Genomic DNA, 16069 nt, shown 5'->3' with positions numbered 1-16069 from the left:
TCCCCTCTTCCCCAAAGCCCCCTTCACCCCATCCATCCACCTCATCCTAGGACGTCCCCTCATGTTCACTCCCTCCACATCTGCCTTCCATACCTCTTTTACTAGTCTTTCTTCACTCATTCTTTCCATGTGTCCAAACCATCCTAATATTCTTTCATCAACCCTATCTCCCAAATCCTTTTTCACCCCTGTTCTCCTCCTCACTTCCTCATTTCTCACTCTATCTAGCCTAGTAACCCCCACCATACTTCTCAGACACCTCATCTCAAACACATTCAAACTCCTTCTCTCTTCTTCTCTTATGTTCCACGTTTCTGCCCCATACAGTGCTGTTGGCACAATCACTCCTTCATACAGTCTCCTCTTCGCATCCATTCCCAAATGTCTATTCCTCATTACACTCTTCAAACCACCAAGGCATTTACTCGCTTCTCTCAATCTACATTCTACCTCCACCTTCACTCCACCTTTTCCTGCTACACTTGCACCCAAGTATCTAAAACTATCCACTTCCTCCAGTCGCTCTCCCTTAATGTTCACTTCCAGTCTACTGCCACTTTCACCCCTTGTACATCTCATCACCTTACTTTTACCCACATTTATCTTTAGCTTTCTTCTATCACATACTCTCCCAAACTCTGCCACCAGCTTCCTCAATCCCTCCTCTGACCCTGCCACAAGCGCAGTGTCGTCTGCAAACAACAGCTGGCTCACCTCCCACTTTTCTCCATTTTCTTTAACCATCTCCAATCCCTGACTCACTACCCTAGCATTCACCTCTCGCACCACCCCATCCATGTATAAGTTGAACAGCCAGGGCGACATAACGCATCCTTGACGAAGTCCCACCTTTACTTCAAACCACTCACTCTCTCCATTTCCAATCCTAACACATGCTCTACTACTCACATAAAAACTCTTGACAGCTCCCAAAAGCTTTCCTCCTATCCCATAAATCTGCATAACCTCCCACAGTGCCTTTCTGTCTACCCTATCATAAGCCTTTTCCAGATCCATAAAAGCCCAAAAAACATCCTTCCCCTTTCCTATAGCTTTCTCACATATCTGTCTTACCACAAAGATCTGATCTACACAACCTCTACCCGTCCTAAATCCACACTGTTCCTCACCAATTACTCCTTCTGTTCCTCTCCTAATCCTCTCAATTAAGATTCTCCCATAAGCCTTCCCTACTACACTCAACAGGCTAATCCCTATGAAATTACTACATTCACACTTGTCCCCTTTTCCCTTGTACAGAGGAACTATACAGGCACTACTCCAGTCCTCCGGTACTCTACCCTCTCTCCAGCAAACATTAAATAATCTCACCAACCAGTCCACCATCACTGAACCTCCCTTTTTCAGACATTCTGCATGACATCCATCCAGACCAGGTGCCTTACCTGCTTTCATCATCTTTACAACTGCCTTCACCTCATCCTTCCTTATTTCTCCTCCATTCTCCTCACTCATCACTCTCATTTTCTTCGTATTTCCCACTGCAGCTATCTTTCCCTCCCTATCCTCCTTCACATTCAGCAACTCCCTAAAATATTCTGCCCATCTTCCCCTCACTGCCGTCTCTTCCATTATCAACTCTCCATCTGTACCTTTTACCTTTTCTTCCCTACTTGATTCGCCTCCTCTTCCTCTCTTAATTTCTTTCCAAAACATCTTTTTATTACTTTCAAAGTTTTCTGTCATACTCCTACCCCATTTCACATCTGCTCTCCTCTTTGCCTCCTTTACCTTTTGCTTTACTTCTCTTTTCTTTTCTTTGTACGTCTCATATGACTCCCCTGTCCTCTTTTGTAACCAATCTGTGAATGCTCGCTTCTTCTCTTCTACAACCTTCTTTGTTTCCTCATCCCACCATTCACTACCCTTTCTTCTATTTCCCCCTGTCCTTCTTGTTCCACACACCATCCTTGCACACTTTAAGACTCCCTCCTTGAACCATCCCCATTCCTCCTCCACACCCATCTCTGCTCTATCCTTAACTCCCTCCCACTCCTCCTTCAGCTTCTTTTCGTACTCCTTCTCCTTTTCCTTTTCATTCAAGGAGTTCACTCTAAGAACCTCCCTACCTTTTGTCCCTTTCCTCCTTCTCCATCTACCCTCCACTCTCAACTTACCTTCCACCAAAAAATGATCTGATATTCCCCCACCCTCTCCCACACACACTTCCCTGTTCTGCTACAGTACTACCCTCCTTTAATCTATGATTACCTCTTCAGTGCAATATTGTCCCCAAGATTAGAAGCACTCATTACTGCCAACATGAACATGTATTTACTATTTGTACTCAAAAGATATAGGTTCAAAATACTATCTTATTCAAAAGATGTGATGGGTTCAGCTAGTGTTGGTGATTTTATTTCACATTATGGGACACCAACATATATATCATTGTGTTCTTTGAGATGAGACTGTTCTGTAATACTCTTGCTTTCACTGTCTGTCAGGAATTGATAAAAATATGTACAACTTACACATGTACAGGTCATTTATGGCAAAACTATCCTGTGCTTTTACCAAATGTAACAATAAATAAATCCTAGAGAATAGCAAATATTTACATATCAAAAGTACCTTTTGAGCTTGCTGTGCTGTACTGGGCATACGTTTGAGCAGCAAATGAGCTGCTTGCCTCACTACCACCTGCACCAGACATTGTCAACATTCACCAAGGCTACCTTTTCATCCGGATTACCAATCTGGAAGAAACACAAAATTACATAAATACAAATTCCTGCATCAGTACAGCAATTTGGCCAAACAACTGACATTGCAACATGCAAATTGTGCATGACTGGTCCCAAGCTCAGGCCTGGAATGCAAACAGTATCTTTAATTTAACTCATCAATATCATATTATCCTGTACCCTGGGTAATAGGAAAACCATTTACACTCCCTGACATCCTTTCTTCAAGTCCAAGATCAGCACTACTCTTGTCTCTCCCCTTAGCCCCCAATCCCTGCTTAGATCCTCAAGGATTATTCTACCACCAATTTAAAGTGATATACTATATTCAGGGGTGCATAAATGAGATGGCACCCTATAGTGCAAAGGTCACCAAACTTTTTTCACAGTGCCCAAACTGAGATGTGGGCCACATAACTGTTTTTTATACATTAAATATTCTATAAAAAAGTTTTTGGAAAAAAAAAGTACAGTGCAGCTGGGCTAGATGAACTGACCTTGTGGGTCAGATCCAGCCTGCAGCCCATAGTTTGGTCACCCCTGCTATAGAGGACATAGATTTAAAGACAGTAGATATCTAGGTATCTTTTGTTTTACATGAGGGCACTGAGGGGGAGGTTGCCAATTAAGTGAAGTGGCCTTGCTGGGGATGTACTGTGTCTTGCTACATTGCTTCTGACCAAGGGCAGTGGGCTGGATACAGGAATGACTCATTATCCATGAGGACCAAATATGAGAGAGAGGAGGGGGTGGTGGAGGGGAGTGGAATGGGTGAGAGTGGGTACATGGCTTTGACTTTGCTACCTCTTTTACAATATGAGGGAGAAAAAGCTCTTGGTGTGTGTGTATTTACCTAGTTGTATTTTACAGGAAGGGGAGCTATGCTCGTGGTGTCCCGTCTTTATATCTCATTTTATCTAAACTATTTTTAAATTCATGTATTGTTTTTGCACACACTACTTTCTCATCTAACTTGTTCCAAATGTCTATTACTCTGTGAGGAAAGCTTTTTATTCTATTTCTAAAGTTAAGTTTTTGTTCGCCTTCTCTAGTTCTTCTTATCTTTCAACTCTGCGCAATCTTGGCTATGTTACCAAACTTATTTTCCCAATGCTCGGTCATTTTATCAAGTTTTTCCCCTAGTCTTGCTAATCGGGGGAGGTTGATATCCCCCCCACCCTCTTTAAATCCCTGGAAACTATTATCATCACCTTCCACTGTGCTGCTCTTATATTTCTAATCTTTACATTTTTGTTGATCCCGTCATCACCGAAATCATCGTCATCGGTCCGTCTTTTGTTTACAAGACGCGTGGCCTCCTGGACCATGTCCCCCTCTTCCTCATTTCCTTCCCCTTCTCCTTTTTTTTTTTTTTATCACTTTCCCACTACACCACGAGCTTTCCCCTTCCCTATAAATACAATAAGGTACTTCCTTGACGTTGAGATCCACGTAGATTTTCCTTTTTCTTTGGAATTCCAATTCTCGCCGTCCATCCGACGAAAGTGTGTGTATTTACCTAGTTGTATTTTACGGGAAGGGGAGCTATGCTCGTGGGGTCCCGTCTTCATTTCTCATTTTATCTAAACAATTTTTAAATTCATGTATTGTTTTTGCACACACCACTTTCTCATCTAACTTGTTCCAACTGTCTATTACTCTGTGAGGAAAGCTGTTCTTTTTCAAATCTCTTCTATAGCTGTCTTTTTTTATTTTCTTTCCGTGTCCTCTTGTATTTCTGTCATCCCATTTTATCAGATTCTCTCTATCAGTAATTTCTATGCCTTTCATGATTCTGTAAATAGCTATCAAATCTCCTCTCTCTCTTCTTTGCTCTAGTGTCTGTAGTTTAAGTTTTTGTAGTCTCTCTTCATATGATAGTTTTGAGAGTGTTGGTGCCAGTTTTGTAATTGCTCTTTGTATTCTTTCAAGTTTTTTTATACATTTTTTTGTACTTGGTGACCATATTGTTGCTGCATATTCTAATCTTGGTCTTATCAGGGTGATTAGGATTTTCCTCACCATTTCTTCATCCAGGTATGTAAATGCCACTTTGATTGTTCTTATTAAATTATAAGTTTCTCCAAAAATCTTATTTATATGTTTTTCAGGTGACATATTATTCATAACAATGACTCCCAGGTCCTTTTCATTTTCTACTTTTTTTATTCCCTCTTCTCCCAAATTCCATTATACTGCACTTTTTTGTATTGAACTCCATCTCCCACTTCTTACTCCATTCCTGTACTTTATTTAGATCTCTCTGTAGTGATTCACAATCTTCTTCAGTTTTCACTCTTTTCAGTAGTTTTGCATCGTCTGCAAAGAAGCTCATATAGCTTTCAATTCCTTCATCCATATCATTAATATATATAGCAAACATTATTGGGGCCAGGACTGTTCCCTGCGGGACACCGCTTATTACTTCATTCCATTTTGAGTGCTGGTTTCTTATCACTACTCTCATTTTTCTTTCTTGCAAAAAGTCTTCCATCCAATTTAGTAATTTACCTTGTATTCCTCCTTCAGATTCTAGTTTCTTAAGCAACTTCTTATGTGGTACTTTGTCAAAAGCTTTTTTTAGGTCTAGAAATGCACAATCAGCCCATCCATCTCTTTCTTGTATTATATCTATTAGCCTTGAATAGAAACATATTAAATTGGTGACGCATGATCGTCCTTGTCTGAATCCAAATTGCCTTGGATTTAGTACGTTGTTTTTTTCCAAGTATTTTACCCATCTATTTTTGATCATTCTTTCACAAATTTTTGCTATTGTACTTGTTAGAGAGACTGGTCTATAGTTGGTAGGTTCTTCTTTATTTCCTCCTTTATATATAGGTACTATATTTGCTTTTTTCCAATCTTCTGGAACTTTTCCTTCTTTCAAGGAACTGCTTATTATGCTATGTATTTTGTCTGCCAGTTCATTCCTGCATTCTTTCAGAATCCAGTTTGCTATTTCATCTGGTCCATGTGATTTTCTGACATCAAGATTACTCAATTGTATCAATATTTCATTCTTTGATACTTCTATTTTTTCTATAGGGGGGACTTTCTCTTTCCATTCAATCTCTTCAGGTTGTATGTTCTCCCTTGTAAACACTGATTTAAAATGTTTGTTCATAATTTCCGCCATTTCCATTTCCTCAGTGTATTCAACTCCCCCTTGTCTTAATTTCTCCAAGTCCTGTTTGTTTTTCAGTTTATTGTTTACAAATCTGTAGAATAGTTTTGGTTGATCTTTACATTTTTCTATGACATCTTTTTCATATTTTCTCTTTTCCTCTCTGCATGTTTGTACATATTCATTTCTATAACTGGTATATATTTTCCATTTTTCAGGTTTTCTGTCTTTTTTCCATCTGGTCCAGGCTTTGTCTCTTTTGTCTTTTAACTCCCTACAACTTTTGTTGTACCAGCATTTTACATATTCATTTTCTTGTTTTTGTCTTGGGACATACTTTTCCACTCCTTTTTTGTAAATTTTTGTCAAAATATTCCATTTCTTTTCCACTGATGTTTCTTCTTTGTATATTTCTTCCCAGTTTTCTTGTTGAAAGAATTCTCTTATTTTATCAAAGTTTGTTTTTTCATACATCATTCTTCCTTTTCTATATTGTTCATTTCTTTTGATATATTTTTCTTCATTAAGTTCCAGTTCAATCAATATGTGGTCACTTTTACCTATTGGTGTTTTATATTCAATCTTGTCCACTATTCTAGGTTCAGATGTAATTAATAAGTCTAGTTTCGATGGTTCTTCTTCATTTCTATACCTAGTGTTCTCCTGTATCCATTGTGTCATTGTGTGGTCAATAATCATCTCAAGTAGAGCGTTTCCCCATGAGTCATCTCCACCCTTTACTGTCATTTCTTCCCAGCAGATTTCTTTGCAATTAAAGTCGCCCATCATAACTATTCTTCCTCCATCTTCCATTATTTTATTTAATGTTATCTTTGTGTCCTCTAACATACTTTTATGTTCACTCTCCTCCCATGAGGCTGTTTTTGGAGGCACATAATTTATCACAAATTTTCTGCTCTTCTTATCTCTGTCTTCCACTTCTATCATAATCATCTCTACTGTATTCTTTCCATATATGACACCTTTCACGTTTATATCCTTCTTAGTCAGGAACATAACTCCACCCCCTTGTTTTTTCTCTCTGTTTCTAATCCAATAATTGTATGTATCATGTCCTACACTGTTGGGTGGTAGTGGGCCTTTTAATTTTGTTTCTACAATTCCCATTATGTCTGGTTCTTTTTCTTTCAAATAATCATTCAGTTCATTCAATCCTGTTATTAATCCATCTATATTTGTGTAAGACACTCTTAGTTTTCTGCCACTTCCATTGTGTTCTCTGTTTCCCTTATGTTTTTCTTTTGTATGTCGAACTTCCTTAGTTTCATGTTCACTACTCTCCAATAGAATCTCTCTTTCTCTGACTCCGTTCTGTTCTCGTTTTTTGCCTTAGCTTCCAGTCTTTTCTGCTTTTCTTCCTCTCTTTCCTCTTTATTCATTTCTCTTTTTATCCATATCTTTTTGTATTGTTCACTTGTTGCTAGTTTCCCTGTTTTGGATAAGATATTCTCTGCCGTTGTTTGTGACTTGAATTTAATCTTAATTGGTCTGGTCTTGTCTGTGCTATACTTTCCGAGTCTAAATTTCTCTTCGATTTGTTTCATAATTTCTGGTTCATCTTCCTGAACTGATTCTAGTAATTGGCTTACTTTTTCATTTTCCTCTTTGATTCTTGTGGTTCTATCTGGGTTATGTTTCTCTTCCATTCCTAATATAATTATACATTTCTTTTTGTCTGCTAAGTCTCTTACTATATTCTCCTTCTGTCTCATCACTTTAATAACTGAGTTTTCAGTTTGTTCATTCATTTGCTGTCTGATTATGTCAGTGAATGCAACCTTGCTATTTTCTTGAATTTTTTTCCAACCCTCCTTGTTCTCCATATTATTCTCCTTTAAGACTTTATTCTCATCTTTTACTTCTTTTAACTGTTGTTTTAATTCTTCAATTTCCTTAGTTAAGTTTTTGTTCGCCCTCTCTAGTTCTTCCAATTTTTCAATTCTTCGTATTATACTGTCAACATTACCGAACCTACGCTCCAAGTCCTCGTTCATCTTATCGACCTTCTCTTCTAGTCTTGTCAGTCGGGGGGGGGGTTGTGTCCCCCCCACCCTCTTTAAATCCCTTGAAAATATTCTCATCACTTTCTACTATATTGCTCCTATCTATACCTCTAATCTTCACATTCCTATTAGACATGTCGTCATCATCCAGCTCGTCTTGCGGTCGTTTGTCCACCTTTCGGCGGCCCGTCAGGGCCAATTCCTCCACCTCCTCATTACCTTCCATTTCCCCAGCAATCCCTCCCCCTCTCCTCTTTCCTTACTTTCCCACTACCCCACGAGCAATTTCCCCCCACCCTGCAAATACAAAAAGGCACTTCTCTTTGCGTTGGGATCCACAATCTGCACTTTTCTTCAGAACGTTCTTCAAGCCGTCCATTCGTTGAAAGTGTGTGTGTGTGTGTGTGTATATATATATATGTGTGTGTATATATGTATATATATATATGTATGTGTATATATGTATATATATATATATATATGATATATATATATCTGGATGATCCATGAATATTAGTGGGTGATGGGAGGACTTGAAGCTAGAGATTGCTTGCAGGGCATATCATGAATCTGATATGGTTATATAGGATGCAGAAGAGAGAAGGGAGTTGTGGATAATATACAAAATAGAGAGAATAGCAAAGATTTTTGCAGTACAACCTGAGGTAATGGGGTGTAGAGATTGCGATCTTGTTTTAGTTGGGGAGATTTCTGCATAACCCACTCCATGGTCTGTGAGGCATCAGTGTATATGCTGATATTTGTTAAATGAGCAGATACGAGGGAGAGAGACTCCTGTCAGATAAGTTGGCATTTGATCTTTTGTTAAGGTGAAGCTGGGGTATTTGAGGAAATAGCCAGATGTCATTTTTCTGTGGATATTCTACTCCAAGAATCCTTGACTTCCTTCCCGAGCTTCAGCACAGCTGAAATCCTTCCCTGTAAACTGTATTTAACCACCTCCCAGAGGTTCTCTATGGGATTTGAATCTGATCCATTATCAGGCCAATACTTTATGAGACAATTCACAATCCTTGAGCCAATTTATAAGAAATTGGGCAGTGTGGCAGTGGGAATTATTTTATTGAAATACACGTGCACCTGTGAACTCGAATGACTCAGGAGATGATCATTCAGCAGCTTGTAATACACACACTTATCCACTTTAATGTTGGCAAGCAACACAACTAGCTTCCCCAGAACTCAACCTAAAAAATTATCACATTGCATGGGTCCATTTTTTCACTACCTTGCCTCTGGTAAACAAGGCAACTTTTCCCCTCAGTCATTGTGAGGGCTTTACATCTAGCCAGTCAGTCTCATTCCACAACAATAAGCTCTATGACCCCTCTACACACAGGTAAGAATCTGTTTCTTCACAAAAGGCCATGGATAGAGTACCCAAGTTAACATACATATCAACTAACAGTATGTACAGACACTTCATTAAACACAGCACTATTGCTTTCTTTAATTTTACAGGCTTATACAAATAAAAATTTCTATTTCTTTCTTAATAATGTTGCTAACAACACCTAGAGGTCTTACAAGGTCTATTGAGTATTGACTGCTTTTTCAAGTATGGTGTGATGTCACACCTTCCCTCCCACCATTTTGCAGCATAGCATCTCATATCAAAGCCACTAACTTTAATTTGATCAGCAATTTCCTTAGTTTGCTCCCCAATCTCCTTTGGCGCAATAACCTGGGCAATAGTTTCTGACGATAAGTGCACTTTACCACAGTAATGTTACAAACACAAGTGTATGAAAAACACGAAGGAAATTATGGTGCAGTTCTTGAGTAAGCATATGCACAACCTGTCACTACCATATCCAACCAAGAACTGAGCATTGTGTTCCCAATGGCAAGAAACAGAGGGATGCTGTGATGTCAAGTAGTCTGCCCAAATTTATGGCAAAAATCAAACCTCCCCATTATCATTAATCTTTTTATATAAATTTGTTCCACCCTAAGTCCCCTGGTCCAAACTTTTGTCAAGTACCAAATAACACCACAGTCAGACGAAAGAAAGAGTTGAGTAAGTGAAACTTTGTATTTCGAGTGCTAACTGCAATCCTCTTCACTACTGAAGAGGATTGCAGTTAGCAATCGAAATATATAGTTTTGCTTACTCAGCTCTTTCTTTTGTCTGACTGTGGTGTTAGTTATGATTTACAAACATGTTGCTACATTTCTCACCAGTGGTTTTGTCAAGTACTACAAGCACGTTATTTATTGGCAAATGCAGTGTGGATTATTGTTTCATTTGCACTAAGTTCTTGTTGTTGTCGTTCCCTAGACTGTCTGTCCGAGCAGTCCCATCTCCCCAAGGAATGCCACAGCCGAAACTGGGTTTTCCCACAAATCCTTTATAGAGTGTATGTTGTGTTGTTTGCGTGCATGACTGTGTATACAGTCTTCCATTATGTGTTGTATGGTATGGGGTGAAGTGTTACATCCTGGGCAGCTGTTCACAATACAGTCATCCAGCCTGCACTAAGTTGTCTGTAATGCTGTGGTCACTTTAAAAACCTATTTGAAAGGGTGGCACAAAAAACAGTGTACCAGTTCCCATGAGAGTTGGAATAAGACATTTTTTCCTAAGAATTTACATAGTTATTAACCACTTTGGTATGATGACACCTACATAAACATCATGAGGGGCAAGTGGATACACGAGGATGCAGGCATCAGCGTGTATGTATATTATATATACACTCACTATCCGAGTTACGACCTGTGCGACTTATGTCCACCCGTACTTACGACCACATTCAGCAGATGCCTACATGCACATATTATGAGTTTACTGGTTTACTGTATGTTTGCACGTGGCGTCCAACATCCCGTACGACAGTTACGGCAGCACAGCATCTCACCAAGGTTGCGCTGTCTGCCATAATTATGGTATTTCTACCATAATTTAGTGTGTGTCTACCATCTACCATACGATGTCTACCATATACCATAATTTTACTGGAATTGATATTATACCGTATTTTGATTCCCAGTTTCCACCGATAATCAGGGCAGGTGGGAATGGTCAGAAAGAGCAGTTTTGCCAGATCGGTGATACACGCTTCCCCGAAAGGCAAGACAGAGAGTCGGTTTACAGTAGTCCTGCATTCGTATTTTTCATTCTGATTCAAGTTCTCTATTGGTCGAAAGTTGAAAGCTGTAGTGTACGAACATGGATACAAATAGCTTTAACCCAAGTCTATGATATTCCTGGAGTTCTGAAGTATAATATCTTATATTCAATAAGACAATATATCTCACTGTACTATTCCATGCATAAAATATTTATTTGATGAAATAACGTTATGCTATGATTATCATTCTTTTCTTATGAAGAGAGACCAAACGTTTTCGCATGGGAGGCGACGATTGAGCCCAGTGCATAGAAGCGAATCTTGTACTTGTTTTCATGTATATTTGAGGGAATTATTTTAAATGTTATTAAGCCTTTATTACTTCAACCTCTTTTTATTAATTATGCCTCGACCAGCGGATACCAACGGATCCCCCATGGTGCCTCACCAGACCTACTGCCTGATCTTTCCCTCGACCGTACGCAAAAAGAAAGTGTAGATGACGTGCAACCAAAAAGTGGATTTTAATTTTTTTGTTTTTTACATGCCTATTTTATATTTTTTATATTTTGTATCTTTGTGTTAATTTGTATTTTCGGTCTCTAATAAGAATTCTGTGTAATATATTTTCTTTCTTCACCCTATCCTATTAATCTATTATTAATTTATTATTTAGTATAACAATCAGAGTATTGGACATTTTGCACTGAGAATGTTCTACAATGAGGCCACAAACGAGACATTTGAGCTGGCTTTACGCTCTGCATCATATGTCCTTGAGTATACACCTCGAATGTATACGGTCCGAGTTACGACCGTTTCGACTTACGACCGGTTGGTTGGAACCGATCTAGGTCGTAACTCGGATACTGAGTGTATATATATATATTTTTTTAGTTGTATATGAGTTACCCCTGAATTCTGTGAACTGGTTTGATCACATTTTCTGTGTTCATTATTACTCTGAGTAAAGGAGAACAAGTGATACAGCAGTGACTTTATATCTTATAATGCAAGTAGTGTGATGCAAATTACATATGGCAGTTGATGTTGCACGTGAGAATTTGAGTCGTACTGAAATGGTTAAGTGCAATTGGGCGATTGTTGTTTGAAGGGATTTTGTCTCCTGGTTTGATGATAGCTTCTTTCCAGGCAGTTGAGATGGTACTTTCAGTCCATATGAAAAAAATATTGTGATCACTGTAGGTGTAGGTGGCATTATATTGTGTATGTTACATGGGCCTGAGGCATATTTCTTATAATCAAACAGGGAAGTGCAGTATTACATTTATGTGAATACAGTTGTGGTGTTGGGGTATAAAGCCTGGGGTGGCTATGATTCAAGTACTACCATCCTTAAATCTCTTTTTTACCATTTGGAATTACACTGTCTCCAAAGACATAAATGTTGATTATTGCTGACATATAGAACTATGCTTGTTCTAACCACCATAACATATATCCAGATCATTACTGATTTTAACACTAACCCCACTAGTATGCCTACCCCAACCAGATATCCTGTCCTTTATTAATCTATTACTCAGAAAGTCCCTTATCCATTCAAACAAACTTCAAGTCCACTTATATGTTCTAATTTCCATAATAATCTTTAGCGACACCTCATCAAAGGTTTCCTCTAGATCTAAATAAACAACCTACCCAACCATACCTCTCTTGAGGTACATTACTTCATCTACCAATATTTCACAGTTCTCTAACATTTTAGCCAGCATGCTGGTCAGACATGCATCAACAATCTAGAGGTATCTCTCTGATACCTCCTTAATAAATTGGCACCATATTAGCCACTTCCCAATCATCTGACAATTACCCTTCTTTTAGTGAACACACAAAAAACCTTATGTATCTTATTCACCGGTTGCTCTTATATTCTTTGCAATTGCTGTGTATCATAAAAAGATACACATTAACCTTCTGTTGCAGCTTTCTAAAATACCAATTAACCAATTATTATCTATCATCACGTGTTTCATTTACAAAGGAGGAGCATGCCAACAGGATACTTTTTGGTCCATAACTAGGTTGGATGCAAAAAAATAATAATAATGTTAAATGAATAAAAATTATAATAATATAAATGATAATGAATACAATAAATAAATAAATAAATAGGTAAAGTTAAATAATAAACAGGTAAATAGTAAATAATAATAAATGGACAGATAAATAATAATAAATAATAATCAAATAAATAATAATAAACAAACAGACAAATAATAACAAACAAATAAATAATATAAAATAAATGGCAGGCATTACAGCATCTTACTTAGGTGTTTATCTAAACGAATCCCTAAAGCTTCAAATTTAGCTACATTGCACTACTTCTGCACGAAGTTTATTACATTCATTAACTACAAGGTTGGCGGAGTTATTTCTACCCACTTCCAAATTAATTTCCTGACAGTTTGACACCATTATTTCTTGTCTGACTAACGTTCAGTGTGAAAAATTGATCACTTTTGCTGTTGTCCATTCCCTTTAGAAATTTAAAAAAAAAACTGTATCGTCATATCTGAGAGTAAATTTTTAGTTGTGCACACCTACACAATATAGCAATAGAAAATTAATTATTAATTTTGTAAATTATAATACATCAATGTAATATGTGATTTTCTTAGTGGAAATCAATAACAAAAAAGTTGCTAAAACCTATTTACTAACGAATAAAGTCGCGGTGGTTGAAGGATAAGCCATGTTTGTTTTTATAGATGCTGAGGTCAAAGAAATGAAAGGATTCTAATTTCTATTCTAATCTAACTAACCTACTTAACCTAAGCTATATTTAGTAATTCAGTACCTCAAATTCTAAAGATCATCCGAGTCGTCATCACAGATCCTGACGGCCCGATTATTATTGTACCTCGGGCAGTTAACAGACAACAGCAGAATGCTGCATTCTTTCATAAAGTCCAAGGAAGCCCTATTGTCTTTGTAACAGCACTTATTAACCTCACCTGGAGTTTGACAACACCCAGTCCACAATGTGAAAGCCACTGTCGAATTGACAGTGATTGGACTGGACTGATGACATCTTGGCATCTGGACCATATCCAAGCGGCTTCATTCGTTAGTAGATTTGCTTGTAGCAAGTTTTTTTTTTTATTCCATTAAGAAAATCACATACTACATTCATGTATTATAATTTGCAAAACTAATATTTAATTTTCTAATGCTATATTGCACAGGCGTGCATAACTAAAATAATACCCCTTTGAGTCAACACATTTTTAGGGAAAATATATTCAAATATTTAATTTTCATATGATTTATTTTTTATATTTGGAATCAGTTTTGTGGATAACCATTATACTTTTTCTATGATTATTATTATCATCTATGATTGTCATTATTATCATGATAAGAATAGCAATTCCAAGTTATAATACTAAGATAATTGTTAGATTTCAGTCTTAATGGTTCAATACAGGACTTGTCTAACCCCCGGAGGATAATATAGCTTATATATCATACCTTGGTAGGTAAATATAGCTTGGTATGATGGTATGTATAGCACAGAGTGCTTGAGGTGCATTAGACGTACTGGAATGGGTAAAATTCCAGAAGCACACAAACATGAATGACACTTACATTGTCCAACAGCTCCTAACCTAACTTAACCTGACCTTACCATTCCATAGAAAAAATAAATCTTTCCAATTTAAAAAAGAAAAAATTAAAAAATGTGCTTGCAAATCACTGGAATGGTTATGGTAGTGGATGTAGTCTAAAATCAATATAATCAATGAAATTAGACACTGGCCTATTGTCCTCCTCATGTCCACCACTGTAGAGAAGGGGTTTGGAGTCCATGAGAGAGCATCCTGTACAAATGCCTCACACTTACTACAGAATGAACTTGGAACTTCTGCATCCAAGGCAGAAAAGCTATATGCTGTTCCATACAACCTCCCATATAACAATCATGATCTGGCATACATAGAATATGTGCATAAATGTTATTCCAGTAATTCAGATATATCATTGGTGTAAATTGTACAGGTTTATCAAGCACATGAATCAACACAATTTAATAATATAACAAGAACACAAATATACCAAAAATAGATGTGCTGTAACCCTACCTTCTCTGATGGTGGTTTAATTAATGGAAAAGTTTTCTCACTTGACCCCTATATATATCACATTTCATTTTTTCGTCATATTTCATTATAATGATGAAACATTATAACAAATCGTTTTTCTCGACTTCAATTACCTCCGAGAATGACCTTGAGAATATCCACCCATTTCAAAATTTGTCATTCCCATTCTCATTAAATTCTCTTATAAGTTACTCCCCGATTATTATACACTGAGTTAGGAACACTATAATGCAAATACTAAATGCTAGAGTGACGTAATACGACTAGTATACTTGTTCTTACTTTTAGCTGCCGAAACGTTTGCTTCTCTAATAGTCTCTCATTTCGTGGCCATAGGGAAATACAATAACTTCTACGATCTAGCCACATCAGTGTTCAAGAACATCCCTTATATAGTGAAACCAATTGCAGAACTGTAATACCTGCCAGAACGACGCTAATTTAAGTAACGTTATGTACCTCTGTGATAGTGTGGTTGTTTTGATTCTTTGACATCCTACTTGTTCGATACAATGTACTATCAATAAATTCATAAGAGGGTAGGATTTCATACGCTTATTCGAGATGCAAAGCCAACATAGATTAAGAATATGTAAGATTTTAAGTTCCCAGTACATAATTACAGTACTTTTTTCTTAATGTGATATATTGAATCCAACTTAGGAAGTTGAATTAAGCCATTGACTAAGGTTGTCGGACGAACATTCACTCACAGCCATCAGCTGGCCAGGCCACCTATTGGCTTCAACGAAAGGACACAGGCGCTTGATTTAAATGAACGTTTTAACAATTTCCCGTTTTGCGAGTGGATGGATATATCTGAAACATTCACTGTCATTGCTACAGTAATTTCTTGGTAGATATAAAAACTTGTGACTCCTTGAAAATACAGCAAATATATGTCTAATGATAAGTGCTGTAGTAAGGACTCGATTAATTATATGCGTCTTGGATATGCTTTGGGGAAGAGGGGAATGTCTGTTGA

General features: G+C 37.4%; 1 protein-coding gene across 5 annotated transcripts in view; it reads right to left on the bottom strand.

Moving 5' to 3' along the window:
• Positions 1-15590, bottom strand: part of LOC143037426 (E3 ubiquitin-protein ligase RNF123-like) — an 87946-nt gene extending 72356 nt beyond the window's left edge. For 2 of the 5 annotated variants that reach the window (XM_076205608.1, XM_076205612.1), the window contains exons 1-2: positions 15367-15579; positions 2596-2720 (exon numbers count right to left, since the gene is read on the bottom strand). In XM_076205608.1, coding sequence (XP_076061723.1) covers positions 2596-2686 — 91 coding nt within the window. In that variant the 5' untranslated portion in view covers positions 2687-2720; positions 15367-15579. Of the gene's footprint in view, positions 1-2595; positions 2721-15063; positions 15306-15366 lie in introns of those variants that run through there. The other 3 variants (XM_076205610.1, XM_076205609.1, XM_076205611.1) reach the window with 3 other exon arrangements.
• Between the last annotated feature and the right edge of the window lie 479 nt (positions 15591-16069).

This window comes from Oratosquilla oratoria, chromosome 22 (genome assembly GCF_046742065.1).
Source record: "Oratosquilla oratoria isolate Oo_2021 chromosome 22, ASM4674206v1, whole genome shotgun sequence".
In the NCBI taxonomy this organism is placed as follows: Eukaryota; Metazoa; Arthropoda; class Malacostraca; order Stomatopoda; family Squillidae; genus Oratosquilla; species Oratosquilla oratoria.
This window is presented reverse-complemented; position numbering and strand designations above follow the sequence as displayed.